General features: G+C 41.2%; 1 protein-coding gene across 2 annotated transcripts in view; it reads right to left on the bottom strand.

Moving 5' to 3' along the window:
* TGFB2 (transforming growth factor beta 2) overlaps positions 1-18106 on the bottom strand; it is an 89524-nt gene that overhangs the window by 1887 nt on the left and 69531 nt on the right. For both annotated transcript variants that reach the window (XM_068986114.1, XM_068986115.1), the window contains 4 exons: positions 6257-6389; positions 6022-6132; positions 4356-4533; positions 2551-2704 (listed from right to left, as the gene is read on the bottom strand). In XM_068986114.1, the coding sequence (XP_068842215.1) occupies positions 2551-2704; positions 4356-4533; positions 6022-6132; positions 6257-6389 (576 nt within the window). The remainder of the gene's footprint in view (positions 1-2550; positions 2705-4355; positions 4534-6021; positions 6133-6256; positions 6390-18106) is intronic.

The following is an 18106-nucleotide window of genomic DNA, read 5'->3' as shown; positions in this document are numbered from 1 at the left end:
ATCAAAGGAGCATGTGACTTCTACCAACAGAAGTATGGCACATCCCCAGTGATGATAAAGAGACCTTTCCAAGGATGCCATTAACGTGTTAGTCAAACACCAAGTGACCTTTTCCTCGAGATCCATGGCAACATTTTCAGCCTAAGACAGAAAATCTGTTCAGCACACCAACACTGACTACTTTATTAAGCTACCTCTGGCTTTTTGGGTAACTGTCCAAACCACATATTTGTGATCATGACAGTGATTCTTCCTCTCTCCTTGAAAAACAAGCATGGTCTCAGCCTTCACACACTCCCTCTGTGTATCAAGAAGGAGAATTATGTTTCTACTTGGCAACGGGGCCTTCCCACATTACGGCTACTGTTGCCACAGCCCAGCTGAAGCAGCCTGGCCTGAGAGCTCAGACAAAGGGACAGGCAGGAGCAAGCTTCCCTCACATGGCCAAGCACGTGGTCAGTCCCGAGAGCCAACAATCTCCAGGGGAGTCGGCAAAACAGCTGAAGGAAGGGGGGCCATGTTTGTCAACTGAAAGTTTTGTGGATGTAAGCATTTGTCAATAAATAAACTTTATCCTCCACCAACACGTGATTCTTGCACTGAACACAAGAGGCACTTTCTAAGACAGATTGTCCAAAATAATGGATATTCCCCAAACTCTCGAATTCAGCTGAACGCATTATGCGATCTTTTTTTGGCAGCGGATTCATTTTCCTACCCTGCAGTGAAAGGCAATTTTTCTAATGCTCCTTTAATAAGAAGATTTACAGAGGCATAACCCCAATGTGTAGCCAAGACAGAGCAAATGAAGGTCGAGTTACAAAACCAGGAGTCTTGCATCCTAAGCTTTGGTTTGTCACCAACTGTTTGATCCTGGGTAAGTCATCTACATGATATAGACCCTAACTTTTCTAGAAAAAATGAAGGATTTGGACAATATAACCAATTTTTTGTATTTTATATTATGATTTTTTTTTATTGAATACAGTTGATTTAAAATGCTGCGTTAGTTTCAGGTGTACAGAAAAGTGATTCAGTTATACATATATATGTATTGAGCTGGCCAAAAAAATCACTGGGGTTAAGATGTTATGGAAAATCTGAACGAACTTTTTGGTCAACCCTATATAGATATATATCTTTAATATATATTCTTTTTCTGATTCTTTTCCCTTATACGTCATTACAAAATACAGAGCACAGTTCTCTGTGGTGTACGATAGGTCTTTGCTATTTATCTATTTTATGGATAGTACTACAGGGTGGACAAGATAACTTATCAAGTCCTTTCCATCTCTAAAATTCTACATGACAAGGCACCAGGAAAGAAGCATTTGGAAAAATATCACTATTACATAGAAAAAGTCTTGGTTAATCTGGGCTGGGAACTCATGGCGTCTACTCTGGGACCTGACTTCTGAATGAGATTTCATTCCTCATCAAAGTAACTTAATAAAATTTTCAGATTCTCACTTACTCTAGGTTATATTCAAAAAGACTTAGAGATACTGATTTTCAAATCATTGTCGCATATATCATCTTATGTTCTTCACATCTACTCTTGAGTTGGACATTATTATTTCAAAAAATAATTTTTATTCTTTTTACAGATAAGAAACTGAGGTTCAAAGAAATTAAATGATTTTGTAATTGTTATACACCAGTGAATCAGGTGGTACTAGTGGTAAAGCCCCACCTGCCAATGCAGGAGATGAGACTTAAGAAGCATGGGTTCAACCCCTGGGTCAGGAAGATCCCTTGGAGGAGGGCATGGCAAACCCACTCCAGTATTCTTGCCTGGAGAATTCTATGGACAGGAGGATTACAGTCCATAGGGTCACACAGAGCCAGACATGACTAAAGCGACTTAGCAAGCAAGCGAATCACTCAGGCTTCCCTGGTGGCTCAGTGATAAAGAACCCGCCTGCCAATGCAGGAGATGCGGGTTCGATCCCTGATCCAGGAAGATCCCTTGGAGAAGGGAATGGCACCCCACTCCAGCATTCTTGCCTGGGAAATCCCATGGACAGACAACCTGACTGGCTACAGTCCATGGGGTCGCAAAGAGTCAGACATGACTTAGCAACTGAACAACGACAACACTGAATCACTCCACCAAAGCGTCTACAGAAGTCCTCAGTGTTCTTTCTAGTAGGATAGACCCTGATTGAGTGATAACACATCCTTTTTTCATCTAGAGAACTGGGTCCCTGCACATTTTAACAGTATCTTACAGTAAGATATTGATTCCACCTGTTTATGCTTACAGCTGTTAAGAACATAAAACAAACAGAAAATTAAAGAAAATTGTCTTTAAGTTGCTTACAGGCTAATTGGAAAGGCCAGATCTACTTGTCTAAACTCATCAGTATTGCTTTCTGCCTTGACCTACAGCCTGAATTTTTTCTCATCATTCAAAAGGGTTTCTCCAGCATCCATTTATGTGTGGTGACAAAAGGGCATGAGGCTATTGAGAATCCATTCAGTAAAACTATCAGCAGTTACAATTAGCAGCCCAAGAACGAAGAGACAAGTGAAGCCTGTACTTACCCTACTGTGCTGAGTGTCTGAGCTCCACAGATATGGGCATGCTCCAGCACAGAAGTTGGCATTGTACCCTTTAGGTTCATGAATCCATTTCCACCCAAGATCCCTCTTGAAATCAATGTAAAGTGGGCGTAGACAACAATTATCCTGCACATTTCTGATAAAAGAAAGAGTAATGGAGATTTTAAAGCTGATTTCCGTCCCACTCCAGGTCCCTTATTCCAAACCAGAAAAATGACTCATTTGTTTATTCAACAAATAAATATGAGCACTGGGGTTCCCTGGTGGCTCAGTTGGTAAAGAATCCACTGGCAATGCAAGAGACCTGGGTTTGATTCCTGGGTTGAGAAGATCCTCTGGAGAAGGGAACAGCTACCACTCTAGTATTCTGGCATGGAGACTTCCATGAACAGAGGAGCCTGGCAGACTACAGTCCATGGAGTCACAAATAGTCAGACACAACTGAGTGACTTTCATACACACGTATATGAGCATATACCACAGACAAGGTTTCAATGGTTGTAAAGCAATCTCAACAGACTTTCATAATGGGGTATGATGGTGATTTGCTGGGCTGTTTTCCCTTGGGAGTTCTATACTCTGACCCTCTTAACTGGGTCCTCAAAAACCAAACCCTTCCCTTGCAGGATGAGACAAGCAGAAAGGTGGCCGATGGAGACGAAGCCCCTTCCAACCTGCAAAGCACAGTTTTGCCATCCAGCCTCTATTGCCTTTTCAAATGCAAATGGATAAAGTACAACAGCTATTTACAGAGAACCATCTCAGGCATTTTCCTTTGAGAAAAAATCCTTTATTTCATTTCCTGGCCCTGGATCTAGGGATAAACCAGAGATCAGGAAACACGGAATCTTGCTTATTAGTGCAACCACTGGCTCTGGCAAACAAAAAACACCCTTTTCCTTGCACTTTATCAGCGAGGCCCTCTCACCACCCTGTAGCTCACAACATAAAGAAAGAGCCTTTCTCTTACCAGGCTCACTAAGAAACCACAGAAGGACATTCACACTTTCCCTCCATGAACTCATGTAGGAATAGGAGACCAGTTTATGCTACCCCCACTTCTCTCGTATTCTGTAGCAAAAGACGAATAGCACTTTTCTTCTATCTCTCTCATCACTGTTACTGTCTGTGAAGGAGATCTGACCATGGGCACCCTGCCAGGTGGCGTGGATGATAAAGAGCCCGCCTGCCGATGCAGGAGACGTAAGAGATGCAGGTTCAGTCCCTGGGTCGGGACGGTCCCCTGGAGGAGGGCATGGCAGCCCACTCCAGTGTTCTTGCCTGGAGAATCCCATGGACGGAGGAGCCTGGCGGGCTACAGTCCATAAGATCACACAGAATTGGACACAACTGAGGCAATTTAGCATACACACATGCATGCACACCCTTCAGGGAGAGGAAAGGCTCCTACAGATGGCGAGTCTCCCCAGTTAGGGAGCCGCCCTCATGCTCCTCAAACAAACCTATCTTTGCTCTGGGGCGTCGAGAGTTCCTTTTCTCCTTCAGCCTCGAAGTGCTTCAGAGAGACTTGGGGTAAGGGGTGAAACTCAAGGGGCTAGTTTTCTCCCTTCATAGTGGGTTCATTGCTAAAGAACTGATGAAGACAGCATAGAAATAACTTTAAACTTCTGGTGTTACAAAATACGATGGCTCTATTTTTCTCTCCCCGGCTTTAAGCAACGAGTTACAGTTCAAGTCCATTTTCAGTTAAAAAAAAAAAGGCAAAGGCAGTACAGGAGTTAAACAGAGACACAATTCCTTTTTTGTTTTCTTTTTATTTCCTTTACCTAAAGCAATAGGCTGCGTCCAGAGCACGCTTCTTCCGCCGGTTGGACTGTTGGGACTCAAGTCTGTAGGAGGGCAACAACATTAGCAGGAGATGTGGGCTCTTCCCACTGTTTTTTTTCCTAGTGGACTTTATTGTTTTCTGATCACCACTGGTATAGGTAGAGGTGCCATCAATACCTTGAAAAAATGCATTCAGGTAATAAACATTTAGCTTTACCTTCATCAAGTAGAATCAGCCATACCTTTCTCCCCCCCTTTGTCTATTGTCACAAACAGCAGTGATGACCACACAGCAGCGGCAGCAGTTGGCTCACTCCCCACAGCAACGGACAGGACGAGTACCAGCGACAAGGAACACGACTAAATGGGGCTCTTGTCAGAAGGCAGTTCAGTGTCCAAGGCAGGGTGAGTTGGTTATGAAAGTCACTATAGAAGGAGTTTTGACCTCTAGTCCAAGGGCACTCGTTCTCAGTAGTCCAGTCAGTCCTCAGCGTAGGCTGTGCTCAAGCCTTCAACGACTGATGACACGGCTATAGAACATGCCTTGTCACCCGCTGGGTTCCTCTCTTCCTAGGACTGGTCAACTCAAAGACTTTCCTCATGAACCTAAACTGAGCCTTACACTAAACTGCCGTGAATGAGGTTTAAGTGAAACAGAAGTCACCCTTACCTAATGCTGTTTGGGGAAGCTGTGAAGAAAGGGCTTTTTCATTGATTTTTATGGCATCCTCAACACTTTCCTAATTCCATCTGAGATGGAGAAACCTGAGCTTCCCAGAGCATGCTCAAGAGACTGCCAGCTTAAGCATTTAATCTCTGTACTTCTCAAGAATCATGACTAGGTTAGAGACTGAAATAAATCTCTAGACTTCTGGGAGGATTTTTCTGTGAGCAAGGGCCACTGGAGGCTTCGGCCAAGGGATGGAGGTCCCTGGTGGGGTTAGCTAGGGAAGGCTGATCAGCTCCCTAACCTGGTGGTATGGAGCAAGTGTTACACCCGCAATTGGTCCAGACCCTCTGCTCATCTCTCATCATCCAACGACTTGTTGTCTAGTGGAAGACATGACTTGAACCCTTGGTATCACCTCATCCCCTTCGACTTTTGGCTAATTCACTAAAAGGTAAGCAAGACTGGGGAAACAACTAAAACTCTGTTCTGTTGTTTGCAAACTAATTATGAAAGCCTGATAAGGAAGCCACTTGGAATACTGGGCATCAGCCAGAAAACGGGGTGTGTTCTGACACAGATCAGGTTAGTCACAAAGGCTGTGGCAGGAGGGGACATCCTTCTGTGAAATCCAGTGGTGGATTCCTGATGTTGGGTTTGGGAGCATTATCAATGGATGTCCTTGAATGCATGTTATCTTTTTCTTCTATAACATTAGCATTGAGGGAATGCTGGTTTGCTTAAATGAAGAATGAAGGGCTTAACAGGCTCTTTAAGAGTCTGGAAGGCTGGTAAGTCTGTCAATTAGTATTGCCAAGTCATCACCCAGCTTCGAGCAATGTAAACTGGAAACCAATCCCTTTCTGCCTTCATGTATCTTACCCCAGCCATAGCTTTGACCAAACAAATCTCATTTTCACACACAAACTGACCTCATTCCCCCAGGGTATCGACAGAGGCCTTCCCTCCCCCACCTCCTTTGCCCAAGTTTCATTTACCTGCAAATCGCGCTTCTAGTTCTTCACTTTTATTGGGGATGATGTAATTATTCGATGGTACAAAGGTGCAGCAGGGACAGTGTAAGCTTATTTTAAATCCCAGGTTCCTGTCTGGAAAATATGAAATCGAGGAGGTCATTTTTCTGTGCATCGAATACCCCTCCATCTGCCAGTGCTTTGCAAATAATTTAGGATCAGTGAACATCGAAGGAGGAAAACAGAGAGCAGTGGTCACCTTTATGGTGGAGCCATTCGTGAACAGCATCAGTGACGTCAAAGGAGAGCCATTCGCCCTCTGCTCTGGTTTTCACAACTTTGCTGTCGATGTAGCGCTGGGTTGGAGATGTTAAATCTTTGGATTTGAGAATCTAGAGGAGGAAAGGGCAAGAGAAAAGCTCAGCTGGCATACTGACAGCAGGATTAAACCCAAACTATTCACAGTATCCCAGTTCACTATCTAAGTTGAGTCCCGCTCCAGTCTACCCAAGTATTGTCATCTCATGGGCATGGCCACATGCATAAAAAAGTAACACCAGGCCATTTGCCATGAAAAATAGAGCTACTAAATCAGCCATGTGTTTTGATAAAGGTGACAGGAACCATAAAGCCAAGTGTCTCAAAGAAAGTGACAGTAATTATTTTCCTCTGCTGACACAAGCTTTGCAAGATTTCAGCCATAAATTCTATGCCATTTAGTTAATGGTTTTGTTGTTCTGCTTCCCGTTTCATATGGGGAGCTGGGATGTGGGGAGGGACCAGAGGACTGGTCCAGGTCAGAGGATCCGGGCTCACCCTTGGAAGGCTCTGAATATAAATCTTCTTCAAATAAAGAGACAAAGGCCCTAATCTTGGTTCCTAAATCCACCACCATTTTAATAAAATATGGGACATGCCTCAACTTTGGAGGTAAGTCTCTAGCTGGGATTTTTGCTCTCCCTGTGACTTGTTATGATTTATAAGGATATTCCACATCCCGCAGACAAAGAACGAATTTGGGCAGGAGCAATCTGGCACGGCGTGGAGGGAGAGTCTGAAAGGAAATCAGCCTGAACGCTAACAATTTAGAAAGATGCATTTATTTCAAATAAGTTAAGAGCAACTGCAGTCTGTTCTTGGGTTTCTATAGGAAGTGAGCATTTTAAGTTGCTTTTTTAAAAAACTTTCTGTCTTTAAATGATAGTGTTTTATGAACCAGTCAAACCACGACTCTAAGTCTCCAAGAACTAGATTAAATCCCTACCCAAACCCATATCCTGCCTCTCCTCAGTACTTATAGGCTCAAGCCCTGTTGCTTTATATTTATTTCCTGAGACTAAGTCTAACCGTGATGTGGTTACTTCATGTATACATGTTTGGTCTCTCCAACAATTTCATATACCTTGCCAGGGCTGGGATCAGGTCATCAATTTGATATCATTTCAAAGCACAGCACTTGACTTAATCAATGTCTATTAATAGGACTGCCTGCATATCTAGAAGATTGATTTATGCTCCTTTAATCCTTGTAAAACAAAACACATAGTGTTCCTGCAGATTTTACAATGCATTTTCCTTCCATGTGTGCACATCATTGGTTTCAAGCAGTCCAACAACAGACAATTCCTAGGAAATTTGGCATTAAAGTAGACTATTTTATTTTCTGGATTGTTGTTCAGTCACTAAGTTGTGTCCGACTCCTTGCAGCGCCTAGGACTAAGCATGTCAGGCTTCCCTGTCCTTCACTATGTCCCAGAATTTGCTCAAGTTCATGTACATTGAGTCAGAGATACTATCTAACCATCTCATCTTCTGTTGCCCCCTTCTCCTTTTGCCTTTAACCTTTCCCAGCATCAGGGTTTTTTCCAATGAGTTGGCTCTTCGCATCAGGTGGCCAATGTATGAGAGCTTCTTTTGGATTAAGTAAGTACAAAATAGGGAGCAAATCATATAACTGGACTTTGGACGTCCTCACGAATATTTAGACTAACCTTACTCTACAAGCCTGCCTCTCAAATGCAACAAACCCCACTATGTGCAGAGAATCTAGAGGTAATTGTGATCCTACCATACACAAGAGATGCCCTTTGTGAACTAAAGGAAGAAACATGACTTAAGGGCTGAGTACATGGGCCCTGAGTTTGGCACACATTATTTCATTTAATTTAATCCTGAAAACATTCCTGTCAAGTAGATGAAAGAAACCGAAACTCAGAGAGGTTAAATAAGTTGCCCAAAGCCTCACAGTGAACAAATGATTCAAAGCAATTCCAAGTTATTTTTTCAACTCTGATGCTGGATTCTTGAAGGCCAAAAGAGTTGTGAGAATCCCCTTGGATCACAATTCACTCTTACCCCTTTCCAGATGACAGAAAACAGTCAATGACAGAGGCAAATATTTCTAAGAAGATTATAGTAAATGTTGATAGAAGATGAAAATATACCACGTGAGACATATATGTAGTTAGTTAATGTTGACATACCTATAACTTTCAAGATGCAACTTAACAGTTCTATCCTCTGGAAATCAAACCTTGATTTGATTTCCTGCCTTGGAAATACTCCCAGTTGGGGAAATAAGACACTACCTATCCAATTCAGGAAAAACAGTACAATTCACCTAACATAGAATAGCAAGGGTAAAACAATAGTTGAGAAGACATTTTCAGGCATTTCCATCTGCCTCATTGACTAAAAACTGTAACATTCCCAAAGCTCACCTTTCCAACTTTAAATCTTCCTCTAGCTGACTTTCTATCATGATGCATTATTTCATAACTCTTTGTGTACTTGCTTTGTTCCTAATTGACATGTGCATGCTAAGTCAGTTCAATCATGTCTGACTCTTTGTAACCCTATGGATTGTAGCCCACCAGGCTCCTCTGTCCATGGCGTTCTCTAGGCAAGAATGCTGGAGTGGGTTGTCATGCCCTCCTTCAGGGGGTCTTTCTGACCCAGGGACTGAACCCGTGTCTCTTATGTCTCCTGCATTGCAGGCAGATTCCTTACCACTAGAGTCACCTTGTTGTTATTCAGCCACTCAGTCGTGTCTGACTCTTTGCAACCCCATGGCCTGCAGCACTCCAGGCTTCCCTGTCCTTCACCATCTCCCGGAGTTTGCGCAACCTCATGTCTATTGAGTTGGTGATGCCATCCAACCATCTTGTCCTCTGTCTTCCCCATCTCCTCCTACCTTCAATCTTTCCCAGCATCAGGGTCTTTTCTAATGAGTTGGCTCTTTGCATCCGGTGGCCAAAGTACTGGAGCTTCAGCTTCAGCATCAGTCCTTCTAATGAATATTCAGGACTGATTTCCTTCAGGATTGATTGGTTTGATTTCCTTGCAGACCAAAGGATTCTCAAGAGTCTTCTCAAACACCACAGCTCAAAAGCATCAGTTCTTTGACTCTCAGCCTACTTTATTGTCCAACTTTCACATTTATACATGACTACTGGAAAAACCATAGCTTTGACTAGATGGACCTTTGTCAGCAAAGTAATGTCTCTGCTTTTTGATACACTGTCTAGGTTTGTCACAGCTTTTCTTCCAAGGAGCAAGCATCTTTTAATTTCACGGCTGCAGTTACCATCTGCAGTAATTTTGGAGCCCAGGAAAATAAAGTCTGTCACTGTTTCCATTGTTTCCCCATCTATTTGCCATGAAGTGATGGGACTGGATGCCATGATCTTAGTTTTTTGAATGTTGAGTGTTAAGTCAGCTTTTTCCCAGTGCCACCTGGGAAGCTCTAATTAGCATAGTGTATGTCTTATTCATCTTCATATCCCTAATACTTAGATGCACTGTCTAGAACAAAACATTGCTTTCATTTGAATTAATTACATCTGATAAATATATATCTATCATATATCAAATATCTTCAATATGTATCTGTGAGATATATGTATATATCTCATAACTTAAGATATAATATATGTCTGTATAAACATATGTGTGTGTGTATGTGTATGTGGGCCTACCCTGGTAGCTCAGATGGTAAAGAATCTACCTGCAATGCAAAAGACCCAGGTTGGATCCCTGGCTTGGGAAGATTCCACAGAGAAGGGAATGGCTATCCACTCTAGTATTCTTGCCTGGAGAATTCCATGGACAGAGGAGCCTTGCAGGCTACAGTCCATTGGTCACAAACAGTTGGACAGGACTGAGCAACGAACACTTTCACTTTTCACATATGTGTATATATACAAATACACACAATCTCACTAACAATACAGGATTTAAAAAAAAAATCATGACCGCATTGACAACATGGGCAGAAAAAATGCACACTAGCAAATCTAATTAAATGTGTCTTATAGAGAAGGTAAATCCAGATTATCTGGCTTTAAAATCAAATCAAGGAGGAGCAAAGAGATTCTGAATTTTTTTCTCTTTAAATCTCATTAGAAGATAAGTGCTTCCTCAGCCACAGAACACTTTTACATTCTGACATCGGACAACCTCATACTCTCACACGGGTGAAAGGTCCTCCATATCTTTTTACTAGTTCAAGAACAGGCCATTTGAAACCACCAAGAAAGACAGCTAGTGAGCTACCAAATTCTGAAACAGAGAAGTGACTTTGGTCTTGTGGGTTTGTTGTCTTGAACTTTATGGCCAAGGAGTTCTTAAACCCACTTGTTGCAACTTAACTCCATTCTTTCTTATCCAGTCCTTAGTGGAAACAGGAAACAGCTGCTTTCCATCACTCATAGAATATCCCTCATATTCTTGGAGACTATTATTAAGTCCCCCTCAGCATGCTCAGTCTCCCTCTCTAAGCTAAATAAACCCAATTCCTTTAGCCCATATTTTGAGGGCCAGTTTCCCAAACCTTTAATCACTTGGGTCACCAATAAGGATGGATGATGCTGTATAAAAGTACTCCTTCTACAGCTCGGTGATTTAATTTCAGAACTGGCTAGAAAACCTTCTAATCACATCCCAAAGTCTCGAATCTTAACTTGAAAGGTATTTTCTAAGAATAGGCACACTCTCCCTATTCCCTGTTTATCCTCCATTTATCACCCAAGCTAAATTAAGCTGTAAGGAAAGAAAATCAACCCACTGCTTTTATCGAGTAGAATTTTCTTAAATTCAAGAGTTGATACAAAAATGACCACCTCGGTCAACTTCCCATTCTATTTAGCCTTTTCTGTCAGCCTTCTGCTAGTGTTCCAACAAGTGTATTGATGTTAACAGTCCTGGATGTTATTTTTTCCTAGAATGACAATCGTTTCTAAATTCCTTTGTACATTTTATCATGACAAAGATAATTTAGTTGAATGGTAAAAACTCTTAACTGGCTGCTGTTTTACTGCCCAGATTAACCAGTGTTCTCCATTTTTCCTATAATAGGTATTGGCTGATGGCAGCAGCACACTGGGATTCATTACTGGAAAGGTACTCTTTAGTATGTTCCAAGGACTTCTGGTCTTACCAGTTGAGTGCTTAGCGAGTATCAATCGCATATCTTTCTAAGCCTGTTCAATATCAAGTTGAACATGATATTGTAATTATCCAAGTTCTTTAGATGTTCTAGAAACTGATGAAATACAGGACCAAATGTAAAGAAAGCTATGCTTCTGTGAGAACCGAGCTGAATGCCTTAGAAAGTCTTCCTAAAACAAGTTTCTTTAAAAAAAAAATTTTTTTTGAAAAATAGTTTGGTGAGTCCTCAAAAAGGTAAACATGCAATTACCATATAATCTAGCAATTCTACTCCTAGATACATACCCTAAAGAATTTAAAATAGGGACTCAAATAAATACTTGTATACCAGTGTTCATAGCAGCATTATTCACAATAGCTAAATGATAAAATGGCACCCCACTCCAGTACTCTTCCCTGGAAAATCTCATGGACAGAGGAGCCTGGTAGGTTGCAGTCCTTGAGGTTGCTAAGAGTTGGACACGACTGAGCGACTTCACTTTCACTTTTCACTTTCATGCATTGGAGAAGGAAATGGCACCCCACTGCAGTATTCTTGCCTGAAGAGTCCCAGGGATGGGGGAGCCTGGTGGGCTGCCGTCTATGGGGTTGCACAGAGTCAGACACGACTGAAGTGACTTAGCAGCAGCAAATGATAAAAACAACCCAAGTGTCTATTAACAGATATACAGATAAAGAAAATGCAGTCTACACATACAATAGAATACTACTCAGCCATGAAAAGTAATGAAATGCTGACATATTAAAACATGGATGAATCTTGAAAACATTATGCTAAGTCAAATAAACCAGACACAAAAAGACAAATATTGTACAATTTCACTTACACAAGATACCTAGAATAGGCAAATTTATGAAGATATAAAGTAGGACAGAGGTGACCAGGGGCTGGGGGATAGCAGGAATGGGGAGTTATTTTTTATGGGCACAGTTTCCATCTAGGATGATGAAAAGGTTTCTATAAATGGATAGCAGTGATGGTTGGACAACATTGTGAATTTATTTGATGCCACCGAATTGTATACTCTAAAAAATGGTTAAAAGTTAAATTCTATGTTATGTGTATTTTACTGTGATAATTTTTTTTCCGATTTTAGATGTGGGAGAGACAGCTATCAAACTAAGAAAAAACAATATACTAAAAATCTAGAAGGATCCTGCACTCTGTTCTCTTAGCAGATGTCCTGAAATGAATCTCTCCCTCAAAGAAACTAAAAACTAGAAATCATTGACAATGAGCTACGGATGTGGTTTAGGCAAAATATAAGACATGGATTGGCAATTTGTTGTCATTGCTCAGTTGGTAAATCATGTCCAACTCTTTGTGACCCTATGGACTGCAGCCCGCCAGGCTCCTCATTCATGGGGTTCTCCAGGGAGGAATATTGGAATGGATTGCCATTCCCTTCTCCAGAGGATATTCCTGACCCAGGGATCTTGTCTCTCACGTCTCCTGCACTGACGGGCAGATTCTTTAATACTAAGCCACCTGGAAGCCCTGGATTGGCAACAGACAGAGCTATAGTCAAAGAAGAGTCCTTGGTCTTTTACAAAAAACTCAGCATTTAAATTGCGTTAGGGTGTGTGTGTGTTAAACATATATATACACACACATACATACATTTTAAGTTAAAATAAAAGTTTACCTCCTGCTTTCCCCCAAATTTTGCTTTTATAATTTTTTTCTAAAGTTTTTGCTTTAACTGACTTTTTTCTTTAAATAACAGACCAACAACTGTTGTTGACTAAATTAGAAGAGAGTCTCTAATATATTAAAAATGAGATATAGCTGTCTCTTACTTAGCTACCACCCACAGCGATGCCTGAATGGTACCTTCATTATGTTATTGATATATACACATTATCTGTAATATGTGTAAAATGCCCACATACTATCTTTGGCAAACCTCTCAGTTCTTCCCTAAATTACAAAACTCCTTGCACAAAAGGATCCATTCATCTCTCTGACACTGGAAACCAGCCAATCAGGGAGTGGAGAGAGGCAAAAGTCACCAATGTTACCCAATAGTTTAGGAGCAAGGGAAAAAAAAGAAGAAATAGAACTTTAGATACAGAATTATAGCCAGAGGAAATCTTAGTCTTAAAGGGAAAATGATGTAAATCAATTCAGGATTTGGCTTAGAACCCAAAGAAGACACCTCTTCCATTCCTATGAAACATTGCAAAGAGTTATAAGAAAGCACTGGGAATTCTAATTTACTTTCCATATTCAGACATCAATAGATCTATAGAAAAACCTAGGGGCCCATTCAACCAGACTTTTAATGGAAAGAGAGATTTAATCATAGGAGAGAAAAATGAAAATGAGGTTATCTAGTGTGGGCCCATCTTGTTCCTTCTTAATTTTTTTTATATTTCTTTCTTTTTTTAAATTAATTTTTACTGGACTATAGTTGCTTTACAATGTTGTGTTAGTTTCTACCATATAATAAAATGAATCAGCTATATGTGTGTGTGGTTATTTTTTGGATTTCCTTCCAAGTTTGGTCACCACAGAGCACTGAGTAGGTTTCTGTAAGCTATACAGTAGGTTCTCATTACTTATCTATTTTAAACATAGTATTGTATATATTCCAATCCCAATTTCCCAATCCATTCCACTCTCCTTCCCTCCTCAGTATGAAGAACAGTATGAAAGTTCATTAAAAAATAGAACTACCATATACCCAGCAATCCCACTGCTGGGCATATATGCAGAGAAAAACATAATGTAAAAATACACATGCACCACAGTGTTTACTGCAGCACTATTTATAGTAGCCAGGCCATGGAAACGGAGAAGACAATGGCACCCCACTCCAGTACCCTTGCCTGGAAAATCCCATGGATGGAGGAGACTGGGAGGCTGAAGTCCATGGGGTCGCGACGAGTCAGACACGACTGAACGTCTTCACTTTCACTTTTCACTGTCATGCATTGAAGAAGGAAATGGCAACCCACTCCAGTGTTCTTGCCTGGAGAATCCCAGGGACGGTGGAGCCTGGTGGGCTGCCATCTATGGGGCCGCACAGAGTTGGACATGACTGAAGCGACTTAGCAGTAGCAGCAGGCCATGGAAAAGACCTACATGCCCCTTGACAGAGGAATGGATAAAGAAGATGTGGTACATACATACAAAGAAATATTACTCAGCCATAAAAAGGAACAAAACTGGTTCATTTGTAGAGACATGGATGGACTTTTTAAGTGTTTTTAATGTGCATGCATGCTAAGTTGCTTCAGTCATGTCTGACTCTGTGCGACCCTACGGACTGTAGCCCACCAGCCTCCTCTGTCCACGGGATTCTCCAGGCAAGAATACTGGAGTGGGTTACCACGCCCTCCTCCAAGGGATCTTCCCAACTCAGGGATCAAACCTGCACCTCATGTCTCCTGCATTGGTAGGCAGGTTCTTTACCACTAGCACCACCTGGGAAGCCTGATTTTTAATGTACTTAATGCTTAAATGTACTTAAGGTTTAAATGCATTTCAGTGTTTAAAATGTTTGCTGTGGCATGTATTGGCGTGCACAGAGTGATGAGGCAATGCCAAATTAAACCTTCATTCTGCTAGCTCCAAGCACCAATCTCTTAGATCAACCTCACCTCGAGTCACTAATCTCTGTGTCATGAAATGCAAGCGTCAGAGAGGCACTTAGGGGCCATCTCTCTAAACCGAAACAATTCATCCTCTAACATCTCTGTCTTGATCTGAAGACCTCTCATGACAGTGAACTTGCTACTTGTTGAGGAAGATCATCCTTCTTTGGGCCAACTGGTAGGTTGAAATTTTTCTTCATCTTGAACTTAAAATTTCCATCAACTTGTCTTAGTTAATAACAGTACCATTGGTTCATCATCATACAATTATGCTAGTTTTTCAAATATTGAAACATTGTCACATTTCTCAGTCTTTACAGACACCTGTGGAGTGGACATTCTAGCCCTTATCATCTAAATACTACAGCTGGAGGAGAAAAAGCCTGAGGGACTTACCTGGATTGCCAACACCTTGCAGAAAAAGCCTGGAAACATCTTGCCCCGTTCATACCAGTGGGAGGGGCTTTCCAACACTGTATGTTTTCTGCCCTCTGGAACAAGATGTCAAGTTCTCTTTCTTCTCAATGTCAGCCCCCATCATAGGAGGGGGCTTTCCTCAACTTCTTCCTTCAAGACAAGGTTTGTGGAGCTCTGCCATCCTTGTCAAACCCCTTTTCAATATCCCTCTGAAAATCAGTTCCTCAACAAACTCCAGGTACAGTCTAGTGCAATATGGCAAATATAGAGAATATGCCAAATGGGGAGAGGGCTGCCTCTTGCTTCCCTTGTTCTGGTCACTATTTCCAATGCCAACTCTTTATTTTTGGCAGCAGCCACATCACACCACTGAGTCTAAACTTTTCATAAAATAAAACCTTTGTTCTTACACAAACCGTTTAGTCAGATTTTCCACCCCAAGTCCTTTCTGGAATGACATTGAATAAAGACAAAGAAATGAAGAAAGGGAGAGAAGGAGGTTGGTTTTTCTAGCCAGTGGTTCTCCAACTTCAGCCTGCACTGACACAACTAGAGGGCTTATTAAAACATCTCTAGAGCTTCTGATTTAATAGGGATAAGAGAGGCACAAGAACTTGTATTTCTAACATCTTCCTTGGTGATGCACCAACTGCTGGTCTCGGAACTACTCAGAGAACTACCTTTCTAGTATATACTGACACAGTTCATTTTTGAATCTAAATGCAAATTAGATATATGTCTCCAGTAACTTTGAAGTTCTTTTTTGACTTGGGTTTTTAGCACTTTAGAATCTCTCTGAACCTTAACTTTGCTATTCAGCATCTCAACTATCCTTGCCATAGTACCAATCACTATGCATCCAATATTTTCATCGGGTTGATTAAGACATTCCATACCCTCTGTAGTTCCTTAGATTTCTTTGAAAAACCCATGGCGTTTGCCAAGTGCCTTTGGAAATCATTAGTGTAGGGAAAAGGTTCCTACACTAGGCTTTGAAGTCAGGCAAACATAAACCATCACTTCCTGAGTATGATAAACTCTGGGTCCACCCATGTTGCTGCAAATGGCGCTATTTCATTCTTTTATGGCTGAGTAACATTCCATTGTATATATCTTGTGTACATTATTGTATATATCATTGTACCACATCTTCTTTATCCATTCATGTATCAATGTTAACTTAGGTTCTTCCATGTTTTAGCTATTGTAAATAGTGCCACTATGAACATTGAGATGCACGTATTTCTCTGTATATATACCCAAGAGTGGGATTGTAGGATCATATGATAGCTCTATTTTTTAGTTTTTTAAGGAGTCTCCATACTGTTCTCTATAGCTGCTGTGCCAATTTACATTCCCAACAGTGTGGGAGGATTCCTTTTTCTCCACACTCTGTCTAGCATTTGTTATTTGTAAATTTTTTTATGATGGCCATTCTGATGGCCATCAGTGTTAGGTGACACCACATTGTAGTTCTGACTTGCAATTCTCTATTAATAATAATTGGGGATGTTCCACATCTTTTCATGTGCACACAGCTGTCCTCTTAGAAGGAAACTGCCCGTATTAAATTAGAAGACTACCCTATCCCGGTATAACCTCATGTTAACTAATTACATCTGCAATGCACCTATTTCCAAATAAGGTCACGTTCTGAAGTGCTGAGGGTCAGGATGCCTATTGTATCTATTTTGAAGGCTTATAACACTAGATGTTCATACATTACACAGGGTTGGGTATTTTCAATGCTCAGTCTGATTAGGAAGTTCTTCAAAGCAAAAAGCACTTTCTTATTTTTCCAAAGAGTATTTTCCACTGCAGTTTACATGGTCCAACTTTGGTAAATTCTTATTGACTAACAGACATCATTAGAAAGACATATATGATCAAATGATATATAAGCCCCTGAACAATCAATCTTTTAGAAGTGATAGAAACTACTTCTCAGAATTTCATACATACATATGACACACACTTCACAGAGACTTCATAGATAGATATTTGTATCTATATATCTTTATCTCTGTCTAACTATGATGACAAAGAATCACCAAACAATGTAAATGATTTTATACAGCATTTTAATTTACTTAATATATTTCACTGTGGGAATGAAAATGATGACAAAAAGCAAGAGAGCTGAATTTCTATGTAAAAGAAAGTGGGGTCTTAGAGCAGAATTGGGTAAAGACTTCTCTTCCATGAGGCATAAACATAACCCCCCAGCCCTATTTAACTGCAGCCTCCTTGAGCAATGCTGGGTCATCTTGTGGGTGTCTAACAAGCTCACATAGTGCATGAATCTTTTGAAAAGTGGCCTAACAGACCCAGCTCTTAGCCTCCTTCTCCCATCACCACATCCTGTAATTGCCATGGCTCTCCTGTGTCTGTATCCCTCTAGGGGGCTGTAAGGAATTTGTACTTCATAAGAACTCCAATACTCTTGCCTGGAAAATCTCAAGGATGGAGGAGCCTGGTGGGCTGCAGTCCATGGGGTCACAAAGAGTTGGACACAACTGAGCGACTTCGCTTTCACTTTTCACTTTCATGCATTGGAGAAGGAAATGGCAACCCACTCATGTTCTTGCCTGGAGAATCCCAGGGACGGCACAGCCTGGTGGGCTGCCGTCTATGGGGGTTGCAC

Source organism: Capricornis sumatraensis, chromosome 14 (genome assembly GCF_032405125.1).
Source record: "Capricornis sumatraensis isolate serow.1 chromosome 14, serow.2, whole genome shotgun sequence".
In the NCBI taxonomy this organism is placed as follows: Eukaryota; Metazoa; Chordata; class Mammalia; order Artiodactyla; family Bovidae; genus Capricornis; species Capricornis sumatraensis.
Note: the sequence above shows the minus strand (reverse complement) of the source record. Positions and strands in the feature narration are given on the sequence as shown.